The sequence below is a fragment of the Paramormyrops kingsleyae genome, chromosome 8 (genome assembly GCF_048594095.1).
Source record: "Paramormyrops kingsleyae isolate MSU_618 chromosome 8, PKINGS_0.4, whole genome shotgun sequence".
Lineage (NCBI taxonomy): Eukaryota > Metazoa > Chordata > Actinopteri > Osteoglossiformes > Mormyridae > Paramormyrops > Paramormyrops kingsleyae.
The window spans coordinates 26413267-26427638 of NC_132804.1; the positions used below are offsets into that span (position 1 = coordinate 26413267).

The 14372-nt window shown below is 45.7% G+C and overlaps 1 protein-coding gene across 3 annotated transcripts; it reads right to left on the reverse strand.

Moving 5' to 3' along the window:
- Positions 1-10248: 10248 nt before the first annotated feature.
- LOC111837501 (uncharacterized) lies at positions 10249-13783 on the reverse strand. Of its 3 annotated transcripts, none has more exons than XM_023799631.2 (6): positions 13448-13783; positions 13210-13236; positions 12406-12547; positions 12106-12260; positions 11600-11762; positions 10249-10961 (listed from the first exon to the last, which is right to left on the reverse strand). In XM_023799631.2, the coding sequence occupies exons 2-6, from the start codon at positions 13219-13221 to the stop codon at positions 10648-10650; spliced, it is 786 nt and encodes a 261-aa protein (XP_023655399.1). In that variant the 5' UTR covers positions 13222-13236; positions 13448-13783; the 3' UTR covers positions 10249-10647. The 3 variants fall into 3 exon arrangements, with proteins under 3 accessions (XP_023655399.1, XP_023655398.1, XP_023655397.1); XM_023799630.2 differs by having other exon boundaries at positions 11600-11765; positions 13572-13780; XM_023799629.2 differs by having other exon boundaries at positions 11600-11765; positions 13448-13779.
- Between the last annotated feature and the right edge of the window lie 589 nt (positions 13784-14372).

The window sequence follows — 14372 nt, forward strand, 5'->3', positions numbered from 1 at the left end:
AAAAAAGTCCGCGTTTCAGTTTGTTTCCCCAGTCCGGACATTGGGTGCGTTCGACTTGCTTACAGCACTGGCTTAAAGCAACGCATTCTGATCCTGACGCAATGCATTACGGTTAGATGCATTGCGACCTTTCACCCGGCTGCACAAACTGGAACCGCCTCCGTGACGACACACCTTTGCCCTTATTGGCTGAAGAGTTTAGTTACACGCATGACGTTTGTATCTCAGGCAGTTCCGATGCGTAAACTGCTATTTCTCCCGAATATCACGTAAAGCAGTGAGAACTGGGTTTCAGTTAATTTGCTTGGTAAAATAAAGTTTAAATAAATTTTAATAGTTGTTGGAGTACGCCGCCTCCACCGGGTGAAGAGATTCACAGCTGACACGTGGAGAAGTTGCAGGTCACCAGTTTATTCTCTGACAGATTGCAATCAGGGAGCGACTATCCGACATACATTCAGCATGTACAGCAAGAAGCTCGAACCATAGTTGTCGGCTCTGTCTCTTTATAGGCCCTCCGGGATGTTCCCTCCCTTCTCGGTACTTTTCCATCTACGTGACTACAACATATTTTGACATTTGCTCTAGTTAGTCAGTGAGTACATGCCCCCCCCCCCCCCCCCTTTATGTTAAGCAAAAGTTAAACTAAGTATCGCTTATATGATGTGTTCCTGTTTTCCAGCTGTCTGGGACGAGGTCACTAGTGATGCGCGGGTCGGGTATTTTTCCAACCCGCGGGTCCCGCTTTTATGAAATTATTTGGCTCGCCCCAGCCCGCCCCGCAAATAAAGTGACAATTTCTTTACCCGCCCCAACCCGACCCGCGGGGTCCGCGGGTTACGAGACGACCCGCGCATCACTACTGCTTGGCGCTTTCGTGACTTGTCACGTGACGTAACCTTATCAAAGAACTTAATAAAATATGAAAATAGATATTCCCAAATATTTAATAGGCTATAGGGAATTGCACGCAACATACATGGATTTTTTATTTAATTTTGTTTTTAATGACCCGCCCCAACCCGCCCCGCAAATAAAGTAACAATTTCTTTACCCGCCCCAACCCGACCCGCGGGTTACCCGCGGGGTCCGCGGGTTACGAGACGACCCGCGCATCACTAGAGGTCACCCTGCCCTGCTCGCACACTGTCAGTTCCTGATTTCTGTTAGCTGCATTATTTTAGAATCAACCCCTCAATTTCATCATGCCCTGCTTTAAGCTATATTCTCCTTTTCCTCTATTTATTGTATGTTCTTTATAATTCTATTGAATCCCACATAGTACACGTAAGTTAGTGGTTCATTTATTGTTAGTTACTGTAATGTTGCACTGCTTTATTTGGTTAATCGTCCAGCCTGTGAAGAAGGCATTCAAGTAAGAATTGCATTGTAGTATGACTCATTTCCTGGCGCGTACAATTTACATTAGGTCAGCGTTCACGGTTCTACTTCTGATATTCAGATAGAGTTCTAGGTCAAACTGGTTTGTTCGACTTTCAAGAAATTTGAGTTCTAGTGAGTTCGATAACCGAGGTACCACTGTGTGTATGTGTGTGTGTGTGTGTATATATATATATATACACTCTCAGCAAAAAAAGAAACGTCCCTTTTTCAGGACTGTGTATTTCAACAATAATGTTGTAAAAATCCAAATAACTTTACAGATCTTCATTGTAAAGGGTCTAAACAATGTTTGCCATGCATATTCAATTAACCATAATCAATTAATTAACATGCACATCCGAATATCACACCTACGTGACAGGTACAGGATGGCCACAACAACTGCCCGAGTCACACCAGGAACACACAAGCCCTCAGTCCAGCCTCTCTCAGCCTATTGCGGACAGTCTGAGCACTGATGGATGGATTGTGTGTTCCTGGTGTGACTCGGGCAGTTGTTGTGGCCATCCTGTACCTGTCACGCAGGTGTGATATTCGGATGTACCGATCCTGTGCAGGTGTTGTTACACGTGGTCTTCCACTGCGAGGATGATCAGCTGTCCTTCCTGTCTCCCTGTAGCGCTGTCTTAGGCGTCTCACAGTGCGGACATGGCAATTTATTGCCCTAGCCACATCAGCAGTCCTCATGCCTCCCTGCAACATGTCTAATGCACGTTCACGCAGATGAGCAGGGACCCTGGGCATCTTTCTTTGGGTGTTTTTCACAGTCGGTAGACAAGTCTCTTTAGTGTCCTGCGTTTTTAGAACTGTGACCTTAAATGCCTACTTTCTGTAAGCTGTTAAGGTCTTAATGACCATTCCACAGGTGCATGTTAATTAATTGATTATGGTTAATTGAACATGCATGGAAAACATTGTTTAAACCCTTTACAATGAAGATCTGTAAAGTTATTTGGATTTTTACAACATTATTGTTGAAATACACAGTCCTGAAAAAGGGACGTTTCTTTTTTTGCTGAGTATATATATATACATATATATATATATGGTACACACACACAAACAGCCCCTACACAAACCCCAGGCAGCAGGATGCTTTTAGAGGACTGCATCCTGCCGTTTCATGCAGAGGTACTGTTTACAAAATTACAAAGTTTATTATGGTAACTTCCTTTCTGTGGTATATAGCTGAAGCATTACATTACACATATCGCTGCTTCAGTTTTGGCATGCAGGTGTTTGTTCCTGTGGTACTGTCATGACTTGAGGGCATGCATTGTAGAAAAAATTTGAACATAAATGAACAGAGTATGTAAATGAACTAGACCGAGGGATCAATACAGGAGGACTGGACAATAGGAAGGTCAATGGCAACAAGGGGGAGTTCAATGTCAATTACTGGACTGTGGAACACAGGATTGGGAAGCATGTATATACAGAATTAACAAGGGAGCTGATGAGAGGCAGCGGGGAGTGATTATCATGAGGGTTAGGAACAAGATGTAAGATAAACGAGTACAGGCATGGTTTGCTAGGGTCATGCTAGGGAGGACACATGAGGGTCGGCTGGACATGGCTGGCAGTACGTGACAGTGCCCCCCCAGGCACGATGGAAGAACAGGGAAGGGGAACAAGAAGACCGAATGGAAGGGCAGATTTATGGGACAGGGGGGAGATGGGACACCTGACAACACAGGGCACACGGGATAGACTCTAACAAAGACCAGAGGAACTGAGTTCCTGGACTGGATAGAACAGAACGAAACACACTACATTAGGAAACACCAGATGGATGATATCCCAGGACATGGAACAAGACACAGGGCACAACTAGGGGCACGGAACTGATCTAGGTAACACTAGAGACAGCAAAGAGGACATCCAGTAAGTAACACACCAGGACAGAGCAGACAAGCAGAGGAACCACAGAGACAAGGACAGGAAGACAGGAGAAGACCACAGGAGACACAAGTCAGGGTAGAATAAAGGCAGAATGGGGCAATGGGACAGGGAATGAAATGCAATGAACAGAAATGGGGGACATCCGGGAAGTCTCCCAGACCCTGGAGAGCTGGGCAGCAAATGGTGGGCTGTGAGTCCTCCTGGGCCCATTCACTGGCGAGGTGGGGCCTGTCCGGACCACAGGACCAAAAAGCCTCTGAGTTCCAGCGGGGCTGGGTGGTACCAAGGGGACAGCGGGGCCGGAGGAGGAGGGCGCCCACAGAGAGAGACTCAGGGCAAGGCCCAGCCGGTCTCACTATAAGTGTTCTAGTAGGGGATCCTACGGATCCATCCCTTGCAAGCAGGCGGCAGCCAGGGAGTTAGGCGTCAGGCTGGCAGTGACCGGTAGGGGATGAGGAGAGTGCGAGGAGGCTGCCAGGGCAATGAGAAGATACAAGGCAGGCAACAGGGCAACAACAGGAGACGAGATGGGCACCAAGGTGACAGGGCAATAACGGGACAAGGTGGGCACCAGGGTGACAACAGGAGATGTGGAGGGCATCGGTTAAACATGAGAAGATGAGGCAGGTGCCAGCAGGACATTAGGAGACGAGGTGGGTACTGACAGGACATCAAGAGACAGAGCTGGAGCTGGTGGGACATCAGGAGATTTGGCTCGGCCAGGACACCTGGAGGTGAGCAAGGCGAAGCCAAGACAGCTGGAGACAGGCGGTGTGAAACTAGGGCACCTGGGCCAGATTTAGGAGGCATGGCTGACACGGGATCAAGTTCCTGGAACTTAGCTGGAGCTTCCTTCACTGGACTGAGCGCTTCGAGTGCAGGCAGAGGTGCCCTCTCTGGGCTGAGTGCATGGTGCATGACCTCTAGGAGTACAGCAGAGGTGTAGATGGGCTCTAGAGGTGTAGCAGAGGTGAAGACGGGCTGTGGAAGAGCAGCAGAGGAGGAGACGGGCTTTGGAGGTACGGCAGAGGTGAGGACACCTGCCAATGGGCCAGGTTCTGGAGACTCGGGAAGAGCGGTGGCATCTACTGGGCTAGGCTGTGGAGGCTCGAGATGAGTGGCCTCTCCCTGTTCGGGCTGTAGATGCTTGGGAAAAGCAGGTGCTGCCCCTGCAGGGCCGGACTCTGAAGGCTCAGGAGAAGTGAGTCCAGCCCCTCCTGGGCCGGACTTTGGAAGATCAGGCAGATCGAAGGGTCCACGCTCTGGAGGCGTGACAATGCCCTCATCTGGGCCTGGTGCTAGAGACACAATGGTGACCGCTCCTGGGCCTGGTGCTGGAGATGCGGTGGCAACCTCTTCTGGGCAGGATTCTGGAGGTGCTGAGTCAGGCAGGGTGACAGCCATGACAGCTAGGTTCCTCCTCAGTGGGCAACTCTGTGGCGAGCTGCGAGAAGCCAGCAGGCGATTCTGAGGCAAGGAGCCAGCAGGTGAATCAGCGATCAGTCGCTCCTTTTCCCCCCAGACTTCCTCCCCCTCCTGAGGATCTGCCTCTGGTGCGCGACCCATTAGTATCTCCCCTGCTTGCAGGAAGAGTGCGCTAGCCTCGGGCGCCTTCCACACAGCTGGGTTACACCTCCACATCAGGTGCTGGTCCAGGAGGGCAAAGAAGTCCTGAGCTCGCAGGCAGGGTATTTCTGGTAGATCCTGTGGCTTCAAAGACCAGCAAGGTCTGGGGAACATGGGGAAGCCGGTCTGCACAGTGTAGGGAAGCCTGGAAGCTGGGGCTGATGGTATAGCCATGAGGTGTCTAAGTGAGTACAGTCATTGTGTCACTTAACTAAGGATGAAGGACTCATGGGCAGGCATTGTGGCGAAAGCAAAAGGGGTTTATTTTGAACTTAAATGAACAGAATATGCAAACAAACTAGACCGTGAGGAATCAAAATGAGAAGTCTGAAAATTTGCAATGGCACTGGCAACAGGAGGGTTCAGCATCAATGACTGGACTGGGGAATAGAAGACTGGGAAGCACGTATATACAGGACTAACGAGGAAGCTAACAAGAGAAAGCTGGGAGTGATTAACACGAGGGTTAAGAACGAGAGGCAAGACAAACAAGTAACAGTCATTGTGTGGTTTGTTAGGGTCACAGCAGGGAGGAGACAGGAGGGTCAGGTGGACATGGCCGGCAGCACGTGACAGATACATAGAAAAATGAGTAATTCACAGTTTGTTGGTTAAACGTGACAAAATTACACCTATCACAAATAAAAGTTTCATTTATGTAACAATTATTCAAGTAAGTAACACATTGAGTTTGTGCATGTGTTTGTATGTTTGGATTTTGTATTTTTCTCTCCTGCTGCCTGCAAACAACTTTCCCCATAGGGTCAATAAAATACAGTACTGTGTGAAAGTCTTAGGCTGCCAAAGACAATTTTGCTGAAACTATCTTTGTGTTGGTGCAAAACTATGAATGACGTGGTGAAATTTAACAAATGCATGGTGCCCCTCAGGAGAAGTTTGGGAACTGAAACATTATTTTTCTAGCCAACCAGCAAGATATCAGTAACTTTTTGGAGAACAGAAGAAATTCTTGTGACCTTTTATTGTTACTGTTCATTTGCATATATTCTAATATTAAACTGTAGCTTTTCACTTCCTGCCCAGACGAAACAGCTTTGAACATTTTCTGTGATCTCTTGTGCACAGTACGCTACATCCCATGTCATCTCATCTCATCTTGGCATGTATTGGTCCAAAAAAATGCAGATGGATAAAGAGTAAGGTGAGGAGGAGATTGAGGAATAGGGTGATCAGTGAGCTCACCTGTAGGGAATGCAGACTCGCAGGAAGCGGTCAGAGGCGATGGCCAAAAGTGCCAGTACGGAGCTGTAAGGCAGCGCCATCACCATGCAGCAGGCTGCCAGGCAGCCTTGGAAGGAGGTATGGAGATGTCCGTCCACGAACAACGACATGGGCACGCTGACTGCACCCACCAGGAAGTCGGCCATTGCCAGTGACAACACGAAGCAGGAGGTGGGTTCTTGCCGTGGCATGCTCACCCACACTGCCCAGATGACAAGGGCATTGCCTAAGCAACACGACACAGCAATCAGTACCTCAAACACCATGTACAGCACCTCAGACGGGTCAGCCATTTCGAGGACAGTTGCATCCAGTGAGCAGATTCAGATAGCTGCTTTTGGCTTGGGTTGTCCAGTTGGATGCCTTGAGGAGATGCAAGAGCGAGTAATCTACAGAAGCCTCGGGATCAGTGAGAAGCTCACAACCACCAGGGTGTCGTCTTGGTTTTGTCGTATCCTCTGCGGTTTTTTTCTGTGACTGTAACTGTGACTGTGAGTTCAGGGGAGGAGCGTAAGCATCATATCACCAAAAATTTCTTAATTTCACTTTACTTGACAACTGATGGTGCATTCCGGTACCCAAATCAAGCTGGGATACCACGTTTGCAAACTGGAGTTTCCCCTTGGCAAGACTATTTCCTTGTGTTGAATTGAAGCTGAGCTTTTTTTAGAGTGGAAGGCTACAACATATACAATAAAAGCCCACAAGAATACTGCAATGTTTATGTTAGATACCGTTGAAAGGCCCAAAGGTGCAGTGTATTTATGAGGTCTTTTTTTGTGGTTTCTCCCCACTTACACAAATACAGTCTGTGTCATTAGACACAGCTAAAAGCTGGTGTATAGTGTGCATACTTCAACTCTTTGTCTGAAGTACATACCAAAATTTTTCGTAACATTATGCATTTCAGGGAACAATAAAATGTACCGCAGCGCAACTGAAAACCTTAATTTCACACGCCCCCTTGTGGTAAATTATGCAAAACATTTTATGGCAGTCAAGGGAAATGTGGTTCTTAAACAAATTCCTGACACACCACAATGACTAACTTAATTTTTTTGTGAAGCACACTTGGCACAGTGACAATTTCCCATGCAGAGTCAGCAGCTCAACATTTCAGAACAAACAACCAGCTGATTTTGTTTTGATCTACATTCAAGTTTAATTAGGGGCCTACCACCGAAGGTGGGTAAGCATCTATTGTAATTGTTAGTATTTTTCACCATTTTTATTATTATTATTATTATTATTATTATTATTATACAACCGGAATTCCAGAAAAGTTGGGACGTTCTTTAAATTTGAATAAAATGAAATAGAAAAGACTTTCAAATCACATGAGTGTCCGGTTTGGTGACCTCAGGATTAGGTCTCTGCTTTTTGCAGATGATGTGGTTCTGTTGGTTTTATCGGACTGTGACCTTCGGCTCTCACTGGAGCAGTTCGCACCCAATTGTGAAGCGGCTGGGATGAGAATCGGCACCTCCAAATCCGAGACCATGCTCCTCAGCCCGAAAAAGAATGGAGAGAGGGTGGAGGAGTGGAGGAGTTTAAGTATCTCGGGGTCTTGTTCACGAGCAAGGGAAGGATGGAGCGGGAGATTGACAAGAGGATTGGTGCGGCATCAGCAGTGATGCGGGTGCTCCATTGGTTTGTCATGGTGAAGAAGGAGCTGAGCCAAAAGGCAAAGCTCTCGGTTTACCAGTCGATCTACGTTCCTACCCTCACCTATGGTCACGAGCTGTGGGTAGTGACTGAAAGGACGAGATTGCGAATACATGCGGCCGAAATGAGTTTCCTCCGCAGGGTGGCTGGGCTCTCCCTTAGAGATAGAGAGAGGAGCTCGGGAGGGACTCAGAGTAGAGCCGCTGCTCCTCCGTATTGAGAGGAGTCAGATGAGGTGGCTCGGGCATCTGATTAGGATGCCTCCTGGACGCCTCCCTGGTGAGGTATTCCGGGCATGTCCCACTGGGAGAAGGCCCCGGGGAAGACCCAGGACACGCTGGAGGGACTATGTCTCTCAGCTGGCCTGGGAACGCCTCGGGATCCCCACAGAGGAGCTGGATGAAGTGGCTGGGGAGAGGGAAGTCTGGGTTTCCCTGCTGTTGTGGTGGTGGTTCAGCAGACATTAACACACACACGCAGTTAGGAACAGAGGATCCATTATTCTCTTTACTGAACTTCTTCTCTCCTCGTACCAGCATACAGTAATCACTAGCGCCCTCTAGTGCTTCTAGTCAATGCATATACAGAACAAGATGCAACAGTATGTGGACACAACACCTGCTTAGACTGCTGCCCCCATGACCCGACACGGAAAAGCGGTAGAACATTTCATTTCTCCTAAAAAGTGTTTCAGTTAAAATCAAAGGTACCACTTTACAATAAGGCTCCCTTTTGCCACTTGTAAATGGTAGTAACTCATTAATAAAAAGAAAACAGTGTTATAACATGTTTAAAATTGTCTATTAATAATTTACAAAGTGTTACAACCTAATTAATAGCCAGATTATAAACCATTCATAAACCCTTTATATGGGTAGTCTTATTGTAAAGTGGAACCAAAGCAGTTGCTTAATGTACACCTGCATGCCATTAGCATGTAATACAGTAAACCAATAAAACTGTGAAATGATTTGTTGTTTATTTTACAAAAATATGCTAAAATAGTATGGACAGATTTGTTGGTCCCTAAAGAGACTATTTATCCTTGCATTATAATCATGTCTCAAACTAAGCGTTTAACCTTAATTAGTATCACAGGTGCCTTCAAGCTTTTCATCAGCCATTCAGCCTATTTAAAGGGAAAGAACATGCTAATGTGTGCACCATACATGGACCAGAGAAAGCAAAGGAGAGCGCTGTCTGAGGAGCTCCGAAAGAAGATTATAGACAGGGGTGCACATAACTGGTACGCAAGTACGCATTCACCTTTAGGAACGATACGTGCGACAATCGATTGTTTGTAAAAGCACAAATGTGTACTTATTTTATGTGCATTTGTGCTCCTATAACCTGAGACAGTTTGAGCAGTTTGCTCAGGAAGAGTGGGCCAAACTACCTGTTAGCAAATGCAGACGTCTCATTGTGAAGTACAGAGATCGCTTGTTGTTGTTGTTGTCGTCAATGCAGCAAAAGTGGTGCCACAAAATATTAAATTAAGGGTACCATCTTTTTTGTCCAAGTCATATTCATTTGTTTAATTATATTAAATATTCAGCTGTATCAATAATCAAAACCAAAGTGTGATTTGTGTTATATATGGAGAAAACAATAAGGGATGCCAGTTTCAAGTTATTTGAGATAGTTGTGTTTTTTTTGTTTTTTGTTTTTTGTGGAAGTGAACCAACAAATTTGTCCACATCTGTAAATTCAAATCGCAGAGGTAATTATTCGGTCTGCCACTCCACAGGTTCATTGAGGATAGAAGCCTCCTGAGATAACCCAACTTCATGAGTATGAGACGCTGCAGACCAGGTTGTAGATGTTACAACAGCTGAACAACCTGATATCTGAAAACAAAGCTCCAGGACATACCAAACTATCTGAGAAAGACCAAGTTATGACATACTTACCTTTGGACCAGGAGGAAAATAAGATAGGGAATCCTACTGTTGACATCATGGAAAAATATGCAGATATTAGTCAGTACAGTGATGCAACACATGAAAGTGAAGGTGACACCAAAGCTCTGAAAGACAAAGAACAAAGGCGAGAAGATTGACATTCCCTGAACTGGGAAATCCATTGAATTCGATAGTCCAGGACTGAGTCCAGCCTTCACCCAATCTCTCCAAGGAAAAAAGACAGTTGCATAACTGACTTTGTATGACTCTTTGGCTTTAATGTTACTGGTGACTCTACACCTCACTCTGAGTGTGAGGAGCTTGGTCTCCCCATGTTGGTTGGGTTTCCTCTCAAACCCCTGAGACATGCTATTAGGCTAATTGCCCCTCCCATGACCCTGACCTAGATTAGAGGTTATAAAATGGATGGATGGTGGCTGTAATGGAAACCGAATCAACATCACTTAGGACCACAATAACAGGTAGATTCATGAAGAAGAAGCATTAGTTTCCACTGAAAAATTTTATACAGTTTCCACTGTTCCGTTTCATTTAAGGCATATTCCGAACGGCATATGTAAAGATGGTAACAATCAAATGCAGTAAGGGGCACAATATAGTGACACAATATTTATATTCCTCACAGAAAACGAGTCCCATGGGGAAAGGAACAGCTACTTATTAAGTATTACATAAGACAATCCTCAGATTTATACATTTGTTTCAAAATCAATTGGCATCAAATACACAATGACTTTATTAATGTAAAGTAAGTCTGTAAAGTTAAACTATCAACTAACTGATCTCAGACCAGATCATTATAGTAAAAAATCTGTGGCGGCTGTCTCATTCTGCAAATACGTAGTATTCAGCTTCTGAACAATGACGTCACAGCTGTCATGTGACCTCACAGAGGTGAGGACTGAATGCTGTGTCCCAGGCTACTGAGCGTGTCCTTGTCGAACCGATATGTCAGTTTCCTCTTCACCTTGCATATCTTGCCGGTGTGGGCGTAGTTGCGCAAGGCACGCGCCATCTTCTGGTAGGTCATGGTCTTGCGGTTGCCCTTGCGCCAGCCCCACAGGTAGGCCAGTAGTTCTTTGTTCTGGGAGGAGAACTGGAAGGTGCCGTCTTCAGAGTGCACCCACCAGATGCAATTACGCATCCCTGGGTCCTGTAGCATCTCATATAGGAACTGGAAGAGCCGCTCCTTCTTCCGACCTGTGAGGAGATGGGGGCGTGTCTGGGAATGGTAATGCCATTATACTCATTGGTGTGAGTATGCTAACAAGGCACTTAGGATGACTGGGGTTTTTTGAATGGTAATGCTAGCCTCATTCAGTGACAAGTAACTGCAACTGGCAATAGAGTGTTAGCAACAATAAGGCTAGCATGAGGCACGTGTGTGATTGGCAGAGGGCCGTGTGAAGCTACGTGGGTCAGAACTACACATGAGAAGAAGAATCACCAAAACCCAAATTAAGAGTAAAGTCACAGTTAGGAAAGGCCCTTAACTACAACTGTTTACTGGTCTTTTGGACGAAAGCATCTGCTAAATAAAGTTTATAAACTAGTAGCAGTGCTCAAAGTACAGGGTAAGAAACAAGGACCCTAGATTTGTAATCTTGCCATATTCTTTTGTATAATTTGGTTTTAATGATGAATAGTGAGAATATGGAAAATGTTAAAATAACAGTAGCCTAATGAAAATTTGTGCCAGATGTAAGCGGTCACAAACGTGGACGTGTACCACCAGCAAACACCGTCTGTGGACCAACGACCCTGAAACTGCCCACGAGGGACTTTTGATTGCATGAAGCTCAGATCACGTGACTGGCGCCCCTGGCCATGCTGGTTACCTGCCATGGGCGCGTGAGGCGGGCTGCCACACACGGGGTCCGCACATGGTGAGGCCGAGGCACCGTCCCAGCCCAGACTGGCGGACTGGCTCTCGCTGTCACTGTTTGAGCTGCTGCTGCAGGACAAGAGACTCCCCAGCGATGTGGATCTGGTCAGCGGCACCTGCTGATCAGGTCAAATGAAGTGAAATGAAACAGTCGCCCCCCCATGAGGAGAACAGGCACGCAAATGCTCATATGCAATGTGAGCACATCTCGATTGCATAGAACTACGAAGTCACTTTTACTCAAATACAATATATATGAGTGGCACAGTCAGTGATAAACATAAAGTCAGAAAATACAGTAGCATAGTAGCCCAGTAAAAACAAAAACAAAGGGAAATTCACCTACATCACACTTATAAGAGAACTATGCCCCAAAGAGTATTCCAAGTGACCAATAAAAACATTCCTGTGGTTAACCATGAAGAAAACAGTGGCGCATGTTATAGTTGAGGTATTTACACAGTCAGGCAGGTCCCGTCGCTGGTACTGGTTCCTTGTATCCACTGGACTCATTCCCTCAATACTGACACCACTGACAAGCTGTTCTTCCTTTGTCCACTGGGGGATTGGACTGAAGGTCCACTCAAAGTTAACCTGTCCCAGCCAAGCGCTTTCTGTACATGGAACGAGCAGGACACAAACATGGGTGTTATTTGGGAATGACATTTGTGTGTTTCTTAGTGTATTTCATGTCATGTCCATCTTTCGTTTCAACAGTCTTTGAATGGTCAAGATCCCAATACTGTATGTCACCCTTACCTCTGAGATTAAGATGGTCCTCTGTTCCCCGACTGGTGGATGGTGGCTCTTCCTCAGCCTTCAGGACCTCTCCTTGGTTCTCCCGGAGGTACTCCTCAATCAAGTCTAAGTCCAACTGCGTGCAGGTGGGAGAGGTCCGGTCCTGAGGGTCAAAGTCATGATGGTACTGAATCTGATAAGTTTTATTAGAATCTGTGGCTGAGGATGAACACGTTCAACAACTGTAACATGCATCCTCGGCTGCTCTTCAAGGACCACGACATCAGAGGTGTCGTTAGGCCTATTTTAGGCAGGTTTTAGCTCCCCTAAAATGTTTCTAAGCCTCCCAAATAAATGTGTACTTATTGGCTTAAGTCAGGGGTGTCCAATCTTATCCGCAAAGGGCCGGTGTGTTTGCAGGTTTTTGGGATAACCTGTAAGTCAGCTGTTCAAACCCAGGTGTGAGGACTCTTCAGCCAATCAGTCCTCTAATTAGTAATCTAATTAGGCAGTCATGAACAGCTTTTTGTATTAGGCCGATATATAAAAGTTTGCCATCAGCACCCCCTAGTGAAGACTCAGTCCCCCATCCAGTCATCTCTAACGATGCAACTGCATGATATTTATTTTCATTGATGTGGCTTGTTGTGCTTGTGTCACGTGCTTAGTGTAGCATCTCCCATGCACATGCATAACCTCTGCAACCTGTTCACACCAAATATCCCTCTGTAATACAACAGTACTGAGCCTATTGTGTCAGCTAACAAAATGTCATTTTAATGTCACTCTTAATACTTCACATTAGTATTAATTAAAATTACCTACCGTCACTGCCATACTTGAACACAAGATCTGGAAGAGATATTCAACACGTTAATACTAACCGTAATCTTATCACTGCTCTACCGTACGCATTTCCAGCGATAGATTAATGAATGGTATTTAAAAGCCAGCGAAGACGGTTTATTTCGATAATTAAAATTTAATGATCAGGTAGGCGGACACACGCCACTGCTACACCTCACACCCGAGGGAAGCGTCGCAACTCCCCATAAATACCTACCTGGAGTCAGGGAAATCAGACACGAATGCTGCTACTGTGGAGGAGACAGCCACACCGGGCGCGGCCACACAAGCGGAATGCGAATGAAACAAACGAAAGTAGTAAATCGAGGGGCGGTATTTACCTGAATGCAGGACCGATCGTCAGCTCTGACTTATATAGTGTCCCGTACACCTTTTGCCCCTCCCTGGATTGCCCCAGGAGCCGTGCCAGCATCTTATCATGGAACGTTTTCACTTGTCGCCGTGCCAAACTGTCAATCGACTGGCTTATCAGTCCTGAAAACGTGAACTGCGATTTTACACGCCGATATTGTTCTGCTTTCCCTAATTAGCATGTCGACGTCATGAGCAGGACGAACCGTGTCCCGTTTGTGCCGAGCGCAGGTGCGCAGCCTTGCCTGAATCCACCCGCTATATCTTAGTTAATGGTAAACGAGTCTATTAAGCAGGAGATTCCAGTTCAAGGTTTTGTTTCACCGGGACTTTATAAAGTACTGTATACATGTGGATATTGATTTACAAGAATAGTAATATGTACTGCTATGGTACTGTAAAATTATAACAAATAAGTTGGTTCTGAAGCCACATAGACAACGCAACGGCTTACATTACATTGGTTGCATAAATATGTAACACTATTTTTCCTGTACATACCTGTATGTAGGCCTATATATAGTGTATGTGTGTGTTAATATTAAATGTAAAACTCATAAAGCCATATAGTCACGTATAAACAACTTTTTATACAGTTCTTAAAGATAGTTCTATCTTTATATCAGTCCTGTAAAATAGAGTGAAATGGGTGGCAACCATTGTTCCACATAAACAGATCCTGACCGTTAAAGAAGGATTGTTTTTGTAGTGGGTTTCCACCTGTATGTAAATCCCTTGGCATTCAACCGGGTTTGAAATATGTCGCTATT

What these genes read in the sequence shown, in the direction of transcription:
- LOC111837501 (XM_023799630.2), bottom strand. An exon ending in GACGGGACCTGCCTGACTGT is followed by an intron (nt 11,766 to 12,105) that starts GTAAATACCTCA and finishes TGACCTGATCAG; the next exon opens with CAGGTGCCGCTGACCAGATC. An exon ending in GCCTCACGCGCCCATGGCAG is followed by an intron (nt 10,962 to 11,599) that starts GTAACCAGCATG and finishes ATCTCCTCACAG; the next exon opens with GTCGGAAGAAGGAGCGGCTC.